Source organism: Drosophila tropicalis, unplaced genomic scaffold (genome assembly GCF_018151085.1).
Source record: "Drosophila tropicalis isolate 14030-0801.00 unplaced genomic scaffold, ASM1815108v1 contig_158, whole genome shotgun sequence".
Lineage (NCBI taxonomy): Eukaryota > Metazoa > Arthropoda > Insecta > Diptera > Drosophilidae > Drosophila > Drosophila tropicalis.
In genome coordinates, this window is record NW_027172602.1 from 5,381,837 (window position 1) to 5,398,391 (window position 16,555).

Sequence of the window (16,555 nt, forward strand, 5' to 3'; positions counted from 1 at the left end):
ATGAGGGGGGGGGGGTGTGAAAAATTTCGAATTCTGGTTATCTTTGGTCTCAATATACCTATGGCACGTGCTAGCGACAACAACAACTGCACTTTCACTCTGTAAGAATCCTGGATTTTGTCATAGCATAGCAATGCCGACAACAAGGCACTATGCATCAATGCTGACATTCATATATGTACATATGTATGTACATTAATGCATACATCAATGGACAATTTAGTGTATCCTTAATGCATACATTAATGAATGGTTCATGTCATATGTATTTCTATGACTACATTAGTGCATACAAGATTCTGACATACAATACACAGTTTAATGCATTAATTAATACATCATTTAATGCATACATTAATACAGATTTAAATGTATACCTAATTGTTAAATTTTCTTGTACTTCTTGTCATTCACGTTAATTGCTCATTTTCTCTTTCTTGGTTGGTTTGAAATGCTCGATTTTCTCGAATATATTTAATGAATTGTTAGATTGATAAATAATTAAAAACTTATAAATTTGCAATTAATTTGCAAGAGCATTGCAGGCGCAGTTCATAATGTATTCGAAAGCTTAATTAATAAATGTTGGTATTGGATAATTGATTGATTTTCATTTGATTGATTGTACTTGGTGGTTTTGATTTCTCATTTTGCCTTACACACACACGAGTAACATGTAAAATGTAAAAATGTCAAGTGAATATACATATACATATATATATATATATATATATATATATATATATATATATATATTCAAAATGTTCGGGAAACAAAGATATTACAAAAGGTAAAAACGATAATGGAAAACTCTTAAAGAAAAACAAACTGCAAAAAAGAAAAAGACAAAAAAAAAAAAAACCCGAAACACATTAGGTGAGATAAAGTAAACGAAAAAAATACATATTTACTAGTCGAAGGACAGATAGAGCAAAAGAAGCAAAGAGAGCGAGTCACAGAGAAAAAGAGGGAGAAAGAGAGAGAAAGTTGTAGAGAGAGAGAGATAGATACAGTAAGAGTTAGACAGAGAGCAAGTTGAAGGAACAGAAGCAGATTTTGATTGTTTAGCTTTGATTTAATTTGACTATGCTTTGCTTTATGACCTCAAAAGGGTTAAAAGGGTTCTTTAGTAACTGTAGTGGTAACGAAAAATGTTGGAGTGGTTGGAATAGGATTGTGGATTGTGGATGGGAGTTGTGTAGATTCGGAAGAAGGTCATCGAAGTTGAACATAAATTCAGTGTATGTAGCTAACAAAAACCGCAAGAAAATTTGAATGGCACACAACAATAACGCTTATACATAATATATTACGAAATTTTGATGTTGAAAAAACAATTGCCCAAACAAAAATATCTTTTAACAAATCACAATCAATGCCCATGTCAGAAGTTTCAGTTGAGTTTTATGCTAAGTTCATTAGATTGGCTCGTTGTTGCTTAACTTGCTTTAGTGCCAACACTGGAAACATGCATTTTCTTAAAACTGAAATCCCGACTAATAGTCCTCTTCTTATATCAATTTTTGAACTGATTTTCATTTTATAGATTGCCATATTTTACTATGCAAAGTTGTCATATTAAATCCTTAAGTTAAGCATGGCTAACCAATAACTGTAACTGTTTTGACTATTGCATAACATATTGATTGTTGATTGAAATCTGCTGAGAACACACACAAACACACCAACATACATACATACATACATGCATTCACAGCGATATACCAACTGTAGGAAACAAACGAAACACAGAAGGATACAAGGACAGAAAGAAAGAGAAATCAAATTCAAGAAACATAAAGAGATTTGAATCAGAAACTTTCGAATATGAAACAGATAACATTATAAAATATTTATATTTATAATATAGAAAGGCATGCAGCATTATCCTCTTTTTTATTTTTCTTTTTTTGGGTCTATGTGTGTGTGTGTGTGTTTGTATGCCAGAGAAAGAAAGAGAGAGAGAGAGAGGGTAGAAAATGGAATTGTGGACAGTGCAAATTCATGTATATTAAAAAAACTGACTGCCATTTCTATAGGTAATAGGACATCATAAGTATATGAGTGTATGAGTATGGGGTGTGTGTGTGTGTGTGTGTGTGGATGAGTGCCTGTGTGTATGTGTGTGTGTGTTTACCAAGCTGTGCCGCTCGCTCGGTTTCATCATCTTAATTTTAATAGGTAATTCTCATCAAATTTTTGTTGGTTGGACAAGGTTAACATTTATTTGTCGAAGGATAAAAGAGTTTGTGGTATGGCTGTTTTTGAGGGGGTGGGGGATTGTATGTGGTAGATTAATGGCATTACATAGTTATTTAGCACATACATTGACTTGTACATACATATACATATATAATATACATATACATATATACAGTAAGTACAGTTAAGTGAAAAGGATTAGTGGCATACAACATTTGAGTCATTTAGATCGAAAAAACGGAAATGGAATTGGAATATCAACTTAAAGTATATATGGAAATTTCAACTGAAAACATTTTGAAAACGAACATAAAACATAAATCAAGAAACGAACCAAAAAGCATTATACATAAACGTAAAAATCAATTTTATATATATACCAAAAGTATGGTAGAATATATATGTATATGCATATATACATATACATATATATATATATACATATACATAATATATATATACATGTAAGATAAATTTACTACTTTTGATAGATTGATATATATATTTATTTATATATATATATATATGCCACCAAAAGTATTTTGTATGGTATTTATCAAGAAAATGGCAATTACCTTTCACACTGCCGCAATGTCCATGAGGCAATAATCCAAAGAGAGACCATAAAGACCAATAGAACCGTTCCCGGGCATATTGTCATTAGAGTTTTTAAAACAAATCTGCAAATAATTGTAATAGAATGAAAAATAAGCAAATCAGATTGATCTTAAAACGAAATACGGTTAAGCCAATTGAATCAGATTGATCTAAAGCTGGTTAACCTTAAGCTTACATAGGCAATAAATCAATCACTTTGTTCAAAATCAAGTCCGAGCCCCAATAAGTATGCTTTATTTTTGTAAATATAACGCATACGCAAGGTGTGCAAGCCAGACTAACAAAATTTATTATAAAGGCAATCGGAATGTGTGTAAAAAGGTGAACATTCAAATTTGTTCTTAATTCTTTGGGGTCGGTCTAGTTTATATGCATTGTCATTGGTTATTTATGTGGTACTTACCTTGTATTAAAATTAATCCTATTGAGAGCGCCAATGCTTCGTGATGATGCGTCTGTGAATAGCTTTGAATGTAACAGCATTACGCGGCAGATTAAATATAATCGAAGGAACATAGGTAATGATAAAGCTACGTCATATGGCACCAGTTCGGTGCCAATTGTTTTGTTCTTATTGGCCAATTTCGTCGTCCACTGGAAATAGTATTCGCCAGGAATTGGATGTATAGCGCATATAAAAAGTTCTAATCCTATTTGACTAATTCGTTGCCATGTCATTGCGATCCTCCAATCGTCCGCGCAGTTATCTATCATGAATAACTGGGAGAAACGAAATGTTTCAACCAAGAATGCCATACAACACAAGAAACAAAACAAGAAACGAATGAAAAGCAAAACAAAATAAAAAGAGTATGGACAGAAAGAAAGTAAAACAAAAAAGTAAATAAATAAGACGGAAGAAGGATGAAAGGAAGAAATAAAAGAGAAATGCACAATTATTTATTTATTATAATTGAGAATTTATTGATTTGGTATTTTGCGACTAAAAACAAAATCGAATTACACTCAAATATATACGAGCATGAATTATTTGACAAGTAACAACGGCAATGGAGGTGTGTGTAGCTCACTCTAGAAGTGTACATCTGTGTGTGTGTGTCGGTATGTGTGTGTGTGTGTAGAGGTCACTGTGTGTTTATGTGTTGTCTTTGTTTTCGTTTAATGAAGGGAAAGGGAAAAAGGGCTACACGAATCATGTATATGTATGGCTGTTCTTGTATGTGTGTGTGTAGTGTGTGTGTGTGTAGTGTGTAGTGTGTAGTGTATGGTGTGTACTTACTAGAAAGCGGCGTGCGTGTTTTCATTTAATTAGCACATATTCACTTTTATCCTATTTATTTAATTTTCATTTGTTTTTGTTTTGTTTTTTTTTGGTTTTTTTTTCTAAATTTTTCGCATTTCATGGTTTACCTTTTCCATTTTTCTTTTTCGTTATATCATTGAAATGGGCTTAAATCAATTTTTATTAAATTTTCAAACAATTAATTTATCTAAGACTACACCAACACACAGACACACACACATATACTAACATATATATGTGGTTTGTGGTTCATATGCTCTTAATATATTTTTACTATTTTTGCAGCTTCTTGAATCCAGAGTTGCTTTTCATGTGAAATATATACTAACACTTATACAGAGAGAGTTAGAGACAGAGCTAGAGTTATAGACATTGATAGATAGAGAGAGAGAGAGAGAAATAAAGAGAGAGAGAGAGACAGAAAAAGAGCGAAAGGGAGAGAAAGAGAGAAATGCACACACACAGAGCACTACATAGATTTCTAATGAGAACTACAAACTAAACTATGAACTTATTACTCTCATAGGTATACATAAGTACAACATTTACAGGAGGCTTACGGCACGCACAATGAAAACGCTTCACAGGGTGATAAGTACAAAAGTACACTATAAAAACACAAACACATATACACACACACACACACGCACATACACAGGATGCATATGTATGTAATCTTGTTGGTTAAGGTTGCCAAATACAAGCTCATAATCAGTTCATTTGGCATACGAAATTGTAGTGCGTGTTTTTTTTCAAAATTTTTGCAACCTTGGCAACCCTACATACATACTGTTACATATGTATGCATGTGTCTGCGTATCCGTATGCGTATGCGTGTGTATGTGTTTATACGTTAGCTGAGTGCTTAAATTCAGATGCTAATTGTTGCTGTTGTTTGCTGTTGTTTTCTGTTGTTGTTATTGTTGTTGTTTGCTGTGTCATGAGCCATTCGCAAGTTAAGCCGATTTCTTTGCCATTTTTTATTTAAAATCGAATCAATGTTGAGTTCCTGTTGAGTTGAGTTAAGTAACAACCCAAAATAACTGTTTAACCAACCAATTTAAGTACCATACAATGTACTACATACACACAATATAACCAGGACCGGATCGAAATCGAAAGGCACCGCACAAGCTTTTGTTGGATTTTTGATCCTTGTCCTTCTTAATCCAGCCCTGTGTATATCGGATGTGCTAGTAAGTATTATTATTTCCAGCTAAAGCTGTCATGCAAAGTCCTGTATTTAATGTTTCATTCCGTTTATTTCTATTTTGCATTCCCCCTTTTCGTTCCATTCTCCAAATCATTTGTCTAGATGATAATGGGTGATGGGGGGAGTATGGGGAGACAGGTGGAGCTCGTGGGATGCTTGGGTTTTGGTTAGTACAGAATCGACTTAGCAATGAGAATGCTCATATGTATGTATGTATGTATGTTCGTGTGCTGGTATGTAAAAAAGGGTCCAGATGTATGTATGTATGTATGTATTAATGCATGTGTCGAGGAATGTGTTTTACAACATGTGAAATGGTGGTTAAGGCGGTTTTCTTTTTAGGTGGTTTCACAGTGCAAACTAAAGCCACTTTATTAGTTATTAATTAATGAGTTCTTGTTTTTTGTTGTTTCTTTGTGATTTTGGGGAACAAATTGTTAATTGCTTGTTTCACTTATTGCACTTTGTTTTGAGTTCGAATTTGCTTTAGAATACACAAGTATATATGTATGTACATATGTATGTATGTATACATATACACATATATGTATATGTATGTATATACATAGTACACGTATCTAATTTATGTATATGTATATATAGTAGCAGCGAAGCACAGACGCGATTCGAACTACATTGCTATATAATCTATGTATTTAGTTAGTATGTATGCAGATATGTATTTTTGTATGTAAGTATTTAGTTAGTTAGTAAGTACATAAGTATTGACATTCATTGAATGAATGTATAGATATACATATATATAGAGTGGCAGTTGCGGTTCGAAATGTGAAAAGTAGGAAAATGGACCCCCTTAAAGTAGGCAATGGAGATACAAAGAACTCGCTGATAAATCAATTTTTTGTGTATCTTGCTGTGCAAATATTATTTATAGACAATTTTATTTACATAGCTACAGGCCATACCGAAAGTTCTATTGATTATACTTTTGAAAACAATTAATTCTCTGGCCTAAGACTATTGCATATTTTAAGGGGCTGCCTACAGGGAGAAATTCCCATATTTCAAATCCCTCGGTTTCGCCTTTGTATATACATACATACATATATGTATACATACATATGTATGTACATATGCATATAAGAGTACAAGTAATTTATATTGACTCTAAATCAAATTGAATTAAATGATAATTGTTGTTTGTTTGTTTCTCTTTGTTTGTAAGTACATAGTAGGTAGTTGGTATAAGTAGTTGTAGTTGTAGTTAGTTGGTTGGTTTTGTTGTTGTTGTTGTTGTTGTTTATGCTACTCTATGAATGAGTTTTGAGTTTGTTTGTACATACGACTATTGGATTTACTCACAAATTAAGTTAGGTTGTACATATACATATTATATAGGTATTACTTACTGAATTCTGCAAAGCATAATAATGGAAGGTAATTACAATATTAAACATTTTCGTTTTGACTAATTGGTTTTTTGGTTTTTGTTTATATATATATATATATATTTATTATTGTTTTTTTTTTTTTTGTTTTTTTGGTTTGTTAAACATCAACATTAAAAGAAAACAGAAGAGGGGGGAACATTTAATCGGTTTTACATACACATACACACATACATATACGTATATACATACATATACATATGTATGCACTCACACATAAATATATATAAATATATGTACATATATATATGTATATAGATACATACAAAACGATATATAAGGAGAGAGCGAGATAAAGAGAGATTGAGAAAGAGATAGATAGATAGATAGATAGAGAGAGATAGAGAGAGACAGAGAGAGAGATAACGAAAAGTGAAAGATTACGAGAATTATGAGCGGCGACAACGCTGAAACTGATAACTGATAGCTGATATTGGACTGAGTTAAATTGATTTGATTTGATTTGATTTGGCGAGGATGGAATGCAGGTGTGAGATTTGTTGATAATTTTGTACTTTTTCTTTGTTATTCAGAGAGAGAGAGAGAGAGAGAGAGAGAGCGAGAAGGAGACAGAGTGAGAGATTTGGAGCTATGATTAATAATTGGATAATTATAATTGGATTCAATTATTGATTGATTTTTCGAATTATGGTTGACACACACACACACACACAGACACAGACACCCAGGACTTTAGTTGTTACCATTTGCAGAGTTGTCACGTCTTCGCGTTGGTAGTGGTAAACAGGTAGTTAGGTTTTTGTTATTTAATTATTCATTCAATCTTGATCTAAGGAGAATGGTTATGTTGTTGTTGTTGTTGTTTCGATTTTGTTTTTTAAAGTGGATTTAGTTGATACATCTTATTGTTGTTTTTGTATTGTTTGTTTGCTTGTTGTTATTATTGTAGATTGTTTCATTTTTGTTGTTGTTTTGTTGTTTTTGTTATTGTACATTGTTGTATGTATGTAGGTATGTAATATTTTGAGTTACACAGTTACTTATTTCAACTCCCATGCTCTACATTGTTTATCTATTCCGATTTGCAATTAAATATAAATTTTTGTCAATAAGAACTTTTTACTTTTCTGCTACTCATGCATTTATAATTTGTATATGTAGGTATATAAATAAATAAAATATAACTTTTGTTGTTGTTATTGTTGTTAACTTTCATTTTTTAAACAAAACACACACTAAATACGTGTGTATAAAATGTTGTGTGTGTTAAATATGTAATAGATAATTTGCCAACACAAATATAAGAAATATATAATATAGAAGAAGAATGTATATATATATATATAAAGGGAGAAGGCAAAGTAAGAAATTAGAGTAATAGAGAGGAATACAGATAAATAGAAAGATAGACAGAGAGAGAGAGAGAGAGAGAGAGATAGAGAGAGAGAGCGATAGTGCTGTACATGCAACTGGATACTGAGATTTTATGTAGAACTGAATGCGAAGATATCAGAATTTAACTTCATCATACGACAACTAACTAATTAAATGAACTGATCCTAAACTAAATAATTGACTATTGATTAATCTTGATAGCTCAACTTTAAACTCTTACTACTGATCGATTGGAAAACCTTAAAAATGAAGCAGCAAATCGGCTTAGACAAAGAAACGGACTTATTTTGACCATGCCATATGTATATATACATATATAGCTATACTCTTGACAACTCTGAGCCAGTTGGATCCTTTTGCAAGACACAATACAAATATGTTGCCAGATGTTAGATGTTGTTTTAAATTCAAGTGTATCTAGGTAATCAATGGCGAAATGCTGCTTAGCTCAGACATCGAATGGAGTAATTTGATATTTTTCAAATTTCAATAAGCAACGGCCAGAAAACTTTTGTGAAATCGAAAATCGTGTGGAAATTGTGGAGAGTGATTGTGAGTGATTTTTGGGTGAGGAGTGAGATGAATGAATGTAGATTCATGGTTAGTGTAGGCTTATGTACACATAATGTCAATTCCTTTTATTCATTGTGATTAAAAGTGCGAATTTGGGACTCTGTATTTATTTGTTGTTTTGGGGCGGACCAAAACTGAACGGAACGATACGAAACGGAGCGGAGAAAAACAAAATGAAACAGAAGGAAACGAAAGATGACACGTTTGAAATTATGAATGAAAATGTAGGTAAATGGTTTGAATGTTTTCAAGGACAATGAATGGAATTGAAACGTAAGTGGAACTTAAACGCACACACACACACAAAGAACGATGGCAAAGAAACACGCTAACGTTTAAACGTTTCATGCGAGAATAATAATAATATACTATACTCGCTTCCATAATTCAAATTGAAAATAAAACAAAAGTAAAGTAACTTAAAAACCATAATAAAATCAACAGTTTAACCAAGGAACAAAAAATCAAAACAGAACAGAAGAAGACTATTTAAAAATTGACACAACTTTAACAACAGCTAACAACGGCGATGAGAATGGACACTAAATATTAGAAACAGGGCAATTAGGGCGTTCGCATTACCATAGGAGTTCGGGTGTACAGGATACAATGGACATGGTGATCAGGTGGGCAGAAGGTTCAAACTGGGAAAGTGGTTAAGGTATATGTGGGGATAAAGGCTATGTGGTTAGGGTCCTAAGAGGCATATTTACGGGAGAAGGCAAAAAGAGGGTAAGCTAAAGGGGGATAACAGTGAGCGTGACGACGGCAACGTTAACAAATAACGATGACGACCATCGAAATAAACACATCTGGAAAAGAAGATACAATTTGCACTCACTCTCACCTGCACTTCCAAAGCATGGTAAGCTACTATAAGTCCTAAAAGAATCACAGTCGAAACAGATATTAAGGTTTTTAACGCTGTCGAGTAAAACGATGCCTGTAATTACAGTAGAGAAATTGGGAGAAATATTTGTTAGGTGAGTTTTGTGTTACCATTAGCCATTTGTCTCCCCTCACCAAATCGAAATGTATGTAACTTTGGCTTTGCTGTTGAAATTGTCTACTAACCTTTGTGTATACACCAGCACTGCTCAATTCGTTTTCAATTACCATCACGATGATGCCGAACATGCCCATGACCAGGGCATAGTCACTAATACGTTTGCGCTTCTCGAATAAAGCTTTTCTTTTGCCTAGGCGATAGCCTACATTTGGTTTATGTTTGGCCGAGTTAGTTGATGGTTTTCTGGACGTATTACCGCCAGTAAGAGCACGTTCTTCCATATACCTAGACATTGGATAGGAGAGAGAAAAAAAAGTGAATTATGACAACGTTGGGCTTGAAATCAAGTTAAGCCTTTACAGTGGATTCGTTACCATAGTTTGCATATACTTTCGTTTCAATTCGTTCCATTCCAATCCACTTTCGTTCGTTGCTAGCGTCTAATCTAATCTAAGTTGGCTTATATTCTACACAAGGTATGGGGGAAAGGCGATGCCAGGAGGAGGCGAAAGTCCTTTATAACTGTGAGATGTGTCAAGTGAAGAGGGAGGCAAGGGATTGACGGTGGTGGTGGTGGCAATGGTGGCTTTTGGACAGGTATAGGTACCTAACTATGTGGTAGCTATATCTCACATTGTGAATGACATGTTTGTTATTTGTGCCTTGTTCCTTGCCTGTGCCTTTTGCGCCATGCTTTTGTCCCTAAATGTGGCATATCGATTTGCATCTAACGTAAGAGATGCTCATACATACTACAAATTGATAAGCAAAAGATGGCCAATAAAAGATGCTGACAAATGAAAACAGAAACTGTCATTGCTTTAGTTGTATCTGTTGGCTTATTGGCTGACCTCATTTTTTCTTTTTTTTTTTTTTCCTTCTGTATTTTGTCCCTTTTTGCCCATGTCCTGTGAATACAAACTGCTGAACTATGCCAAATTGAACTTTATTACAAATTTATCACACAGATTTATGTGACTGGCCGTGGGACAGTTGGACACTAGAGTCGGAAATTAGTTTGATATTCAATTGAAACGAAGATGAATGAAAACAAGAAAGAAAAAGTGAAGAGCAACATTTATAATCCATCTAGTGCCATTGACAGTTAATTACTAATTGTACGACTCTTGTCTATCAATCAGTGCTTCTAGTCTTGGTCCTGACCGACTTAATTATTATTAGTTGAAATGCCAGTAATGGTGGAATGGAAGGAGGAATCTAAAGTAATGGCAGGATAATAATGAAAACATGTTGGCTTAACTGAAATGACTTGGAAGTTCAAATGGAAGGCAGCCTGTTACGGGTGATACATACATTTCATACCTAGGGTAGTCTGAGTGGATACCCACTAGTGCTTCGGCTGCTTCTTCGTTGCATCCAGATGAGATCTGTTCCCGGTTCGCAATGGAAGGTGTTTTCATCGAGCCAGGAATTGAGAGTGTTGACGCTGGTTTGCGGAGCTAAAAATGAGATTGGTTTCAAGAAAAACAAAAACATTTCGATTACCTACGAGACACAGAACACATTTTGTTGCGTAATATAATGTATACATACATACATACGTGTATTGTATGTACATATATATATATAGAAAACCAATGTGTGTGTCTGTGTGTGTGTGTGTGTGTGTTTGTTGTACATATTTATATAGATGTGCTCACAGTAACACAAATGAAAATTCAACAATTACTACATAACTAAATCTATTTCAATTGCAGTGCATATTTCTCTACTTAATGTTGTGTTAGTTGCTTGACTTAACCCTTAAAATAAGTACCCCTCGTAATGTGCAGCTTAAATCGTTAATCATGCACTATATTAATCCAGGCTATTGTCGTTGTAAGGATACGTTTATACAGGGTTAACGAGTTATTGAAAGCCTTTTGGCATGTAAACAATGAAACTTTGATTTCATTTAAATTTCTAAACAAAATAAATTGTGCAAGCTGCCAGCGGTTAACGGGAAATTTCTCACCCTTATATTAATTGCACCCAAATGGAAAAGCTACGAAAAGTTTATTTCTCAGCGGCCACAAAAACTCATAACTCAGCTGAGTTGAGCAGCTCACAAAGACTAATGTCCTTGTACTTCTAGCAGCCAAGATTTATATGTGATGCTTTAGATGGTTTTGTTTGCAGTCAAAAAATGTAACGTATACGCAGTGTATACCAACTAGATAAAACCTTATAACAAAGTTGCTCAAGACAAAAACAGTTCAATTGAGAAGATTTGCTTACAATCAAATTCAACTACGCATTTGAAAAGGCCAAACTATTATTTGGTGAATAACTAGAATTAAGACGCCAAACAAATCCTCAAAGAGAGAACAGACTTTCAAAATATATATAATTACAAGTACTATGTATACATACATACATATAAATATATATGTTTGTGTAAACAATTGAAAATTTGTGTCCTTTAATTGAGATTGTAATCAAATTGCCCTTTAACATTTTGGGTAGAACTTGACGACGTTCTCGACCCATTCGTTGGCCTACTTCCGGCGACGCCTTTTAATAAAAATGCCCAGTTAGCAAGTCTTTCACTCTCTCTCTCCCTCTCTCTCTCTCTCTCTCTATGTGTGTGTGTGTGGAATGGAGAGAAAGAATATGGGAATATTTGGCTTATGGTAAATGGAATCGCCTTTAAAAAAAGTGACGCCTGTCTTTCTTACTCTATGATGTGATGATGATGATGCTCTTGCTGTTGCCATAGCTATGTAGATAAGGCCAAGTCTATGTTTATGCAGAAGCTGTCAATCAAGAGACCAAATGAAAGCTTTAGCTTTCGCTTTTGTACTATGTGCATGTGCCCTGCCTATTATCGCCCTGCCACTCCATTGAGATTGACTAGCAACAAATAATGAGCTCGAATTGGGGGCCAACCCTGTCTTACATAAATCCAAATAGTCCAATGAAATTTTAAGGCATACAGTTAATAAAATAACCCTAGCATACTTTTATGGACTTTAACAGATCATAGTATGCAATTGTAAGGCAAACTTTGTATAAAGCGAAGAATAAACGTTTAGCAATTTATTAGTTAAGTTTCAATTGTAAATGTTTTGAGGGAGAAATAAGAACATTCCAGAGATGGAATTGAAAAGTAATTATGGCAAAATGGAAACCATTAAAATTTTGTGCCATTTGAGTTATGCATCTATGTATGTATACATATGTGTGATAGTCTGATTGTTTGATGATTTTCCAATTTGAGTAAGTAGAATGTGAATGTGCTTAGTTTTAGTGCAAGTTAGTTCGTAATCTTAATGGAAGTTAATTCAATTTCAAGCAATTTGTTAAAGATTGTAAATGGAATGGCTTGGAATTTTTGTGCCGGGGCCACATCATGTATAAATCACAAATGAGCATTAATTATTCTGCCTCTCTACCACTTAAATATGTTTGTTTGTGCTTGTTTGTTGCGTGCTTTTAGCAACGGACACACACGCACTAAGATATAAAATAGAAAGAGACAGATAGTCACGAGTGAGATGGAGATACGAGAGAGAAGGAGAGAGGGAGAGTGAGAGTAAACGAATGCGAGAGAGGTAAGAGGGTGGGGCGAAAAGGTGGCGGGTCACATTAGGGACACACGCAATGTGCTTGGACACACACACGAGACCAACGTCAACATCAACATCAACGCCTACATCTCTGCAATGAGCCCCAAACGGAGGTGGCAACAAAGGTCCTGCTCCTGTCAATAGTCGCCACACACACACACACACACACAAGCACAAGCACCAACACATATACATTAAAAATTTTGGCAGTTGCCTTTAGACGTGTCCGCCCTTTAACATAAAAAACAAAATACATTGCGCATATTCTAGGACAACTAATGTCTATCATGTTAATTGGATTTGTTAATTAGATTCAAATGCAAATCAAAACTAAGTAACTCCGCCCAGAGCCCCTTTAGGTTAATCACTAAATAGATTGAGAAAGTGTAGAAAATTTGAATGAAAAGAGCATTCAATTGTCCCGATCAATAACTTTGTTCAAGAAGTATTACTTTTCTCCTTGTGCCTATTATCTAGTGTTTGCATTTAATGACTTCTTCAAGGACTGCAAAAATAAAAAGGAAGATATATATATATTTCTAAATATATCATTGAAGTGGTAATCAACTGCTTTTGGATTTTATGTTTTGTGTGTGTGTGTGTGTGCCCATAACTATTATGAAGAATGAATAGACTATTATGCGAATTTGCTCACCTACATACTGGCTCACCTTTTTGGGGCATACTCATTGGCATAATGTTTTACGAACATGAGCACGGAAATACACATACAAAAGCCCACTTGCCAACCCACATGCCCAAACATATACACGCACACACACACACACACACACACATACACATTCGCTCATTTATATATATGTATGTGTATAAGTAAGTAGTATATATAGTAAAAGGAAATTGGTGGAAATTATCGAGTTTCCTATACAAAACGCGCTCAACACGCAACACAACGAAACAATGAAGACGACTACAACGATGGAGGTTGAAAGGTTGGCGGCTACTCCACACAAAATGTTGAAGCAAGGGTGAAAATTGTCGTCCTAACAATAATAATTAGACCCAGCTTCGGTCTACCCTTACCCCGTAGAGGCCATGTGTGTGTATGCATATGATTTCGCATTCAGTTTCATTTTCATTTGTTACCCAATAAATTTGTCGTAATTTCCCCAGTCACGGTCTGTACTTCCGCATAGAAAGTGAAAGGCGTTGACAAAACAATGCAAATGATATGCAATCGATCAACTGGCGGTCTCATTACGAATCGTACAAGAGAGAGTGAGTTATTCTTTAAGAGCAGTTGCTTATGTAATAAACACCAAATTAGTTAAAATTATAACAGAATCTGACAAAAATTCTCTATCCCCGTTTGTCAAGATTATAAGAATTGTAAATTTTGTCCTACGAATTTCTTCTTTAGTTGTCACACACTGCGTATGCGTTTCATTTGACCAATTTACGAAAATAACCTTTTTGTAGCATACTTATTTGGTGCAATTCAGATTCAAACGAAGAGATGTGTGAAAACTGTTTTCAATTTGTAAATTCTGAGGGAATTTTAAGAAACCATCAAATACTTTTCTAAACCAAAAGTTATTATTAAAACAAAAAAACATCGGTTTTGTTTGTTACAGCATTTAGTCATAGAAAAGTTAGCCATTTGAAGTCATATGTTATAGGAGGTTGGAGGTTAGAAAAGGAGAGGAGAATAGGGCACATTTTGGAGAAGGTATCAAAAATAAAAAGCATTAATAATTGAAATTAACTAGGCCACAAAAACCTTTGTGGATTAAAAGCCGTCGGAGGTATGAGTAACGTGTTTATTCTCCAAACATAAATAAAGATGCATACACGTGAGTAATGTGGCATGTGACAGGTGGAATAAGTTTAGACTGATGAAATTGGCGGCAATGCAACCCCGGAACTTGCTACATACATAATATTGTAGAGTCGTTGCCCTAACTTGCCCCCAAAGGCAAGGCATTATACAAATGTATAATGAAGTGTTCGCTTTTTTCAAGCCTAATTAGGCGTATGTATTTGAGTATATGAGTTGGTCTCTTTGGCTAAATATGTGTGTTTGAGTGTGTGTGTTTGTGTGTGTGCAAGTTCACAAACTTGGGTTTAGTAAATTAGTTCACCCTGAGTGCACATTTCGGTCACTTGGTTTCTTTTTGAGCTTAAGCTTATGTACAATAGGTTGTCAACTCATAATGGAAATTTGGGCAAAACTTTTTTCAAGAATTTGTCACACCCAAAACCAAAAAAAAGGCTATGAGGTTACACTGTAATGAGTCCGAAAACTGTTCAATCATTCTTAAATCCCTTTGAATTTAGGTACTAGTTGATAGATTAAGTCGGTTTAAATGACAATAATTCAAGATAGAGAAAGAGGGATTTATTTGAATTTTTACGAGTCTTAATATGAGCCTTAACTTTATATCAATCGGATTAAAATACTGAAGGTGAAATATTAGATGAATTAGAATTAAATTCTTAGCTTCTCAGACTGTGTACTGGCATAGACTTCCTTCATCTATCATCGAAAGTTTCATCTATCATAGCTAATGTCAAAATGTTGTGTGAGAAATGTGAGTGCAGCAGCAAATGTCTTGCATTTTGATACTTCGAATGGTTGGAGGATGACAGCAATTGGGGGGCGGGGAGCAAGAATAGAGGGTAGAAGCAATATTGAGTGAATCTAATTTAGTTTGAGTTTTTGTGCTACTCTCTGAATCGGGCTCACCGTCTTATCATACAGAGTGGTATCTGTCTCTAGTTTCCGTAGATGCGCCTCCATTTCGCAATGTGTTGGAGGAGCGTGTTGAAGCGTCTCTTTCAAATAATACTTAGTAATGATGATAGCTTGACAATGACAAAGCAACATTCTTTAAGCCAACCCTCCGCGAATGTCTGAAATGGGCGGGGCGTGTCAGTTTTTCTATTTTTTTTTTATTTCTTCTTCTTGGGGCGTGAGACGGTTACTCATTGCGGGCTTGAACTTTGCATGTTGCAAGTGGTTATGATCGAAAATCGATATATCTAACGCTATACACACACATACTTACACACCACAAAAGCTATACACATACAGAAGCATTTTCTGCAGTCGGTAAGAAAATGAACAAGTCGAAAATGAACCAAAAGGCATGTGTGTGTGGCCAAGTGATGGGGTAACTCGGGTCAATTACTAATTCACTTGCATTACTAGGTAACTTGCTTTTGGAATTCGAAAATGAAAGTCGCTTTGACATATTTCTAATATGAAATACACACAAAACAAAAAGGTGAAAGAGATATTTGCATGTGCCAAAAGGTTGGCCGATAATTTCTTTTACAAGTTGAATACATACAACAAATTTTTGGCCTTGACTTGAATGC

General features: G+C 34.4%; 1 protein-coding gene across 1 annotated transcript in view; it reads right to left on the reverse strand.

Annotated features, from left to right (window-relative positions):
* The window catches only part of SK (small conductance calcium-activated potassium channel), a 58,028-nt gene that overhangs the window by 16,434 nt on the left and 25,039 nt on the right, over nucleotides 1–16,555 (reverse strand). Inside the window, 5 exon segments of the mRNA XM_068303871.1 lie at nucleotides 2,778–2,882; nucleotides 3,224–3,540; nucleotides 9,483–9,578; nucleotides 9,710–9,929; nucleotides 10,959–11,104. Of these exon segments, the coding sequence (XP_068159972.1) occupies nucleotides 2,778–2,882; nucleotides 3,224–3,540; nucleotides 9,483–9,578; nucleotides 9,710–9,929; nucleotides 10,959–11,104 (884 nt within the window).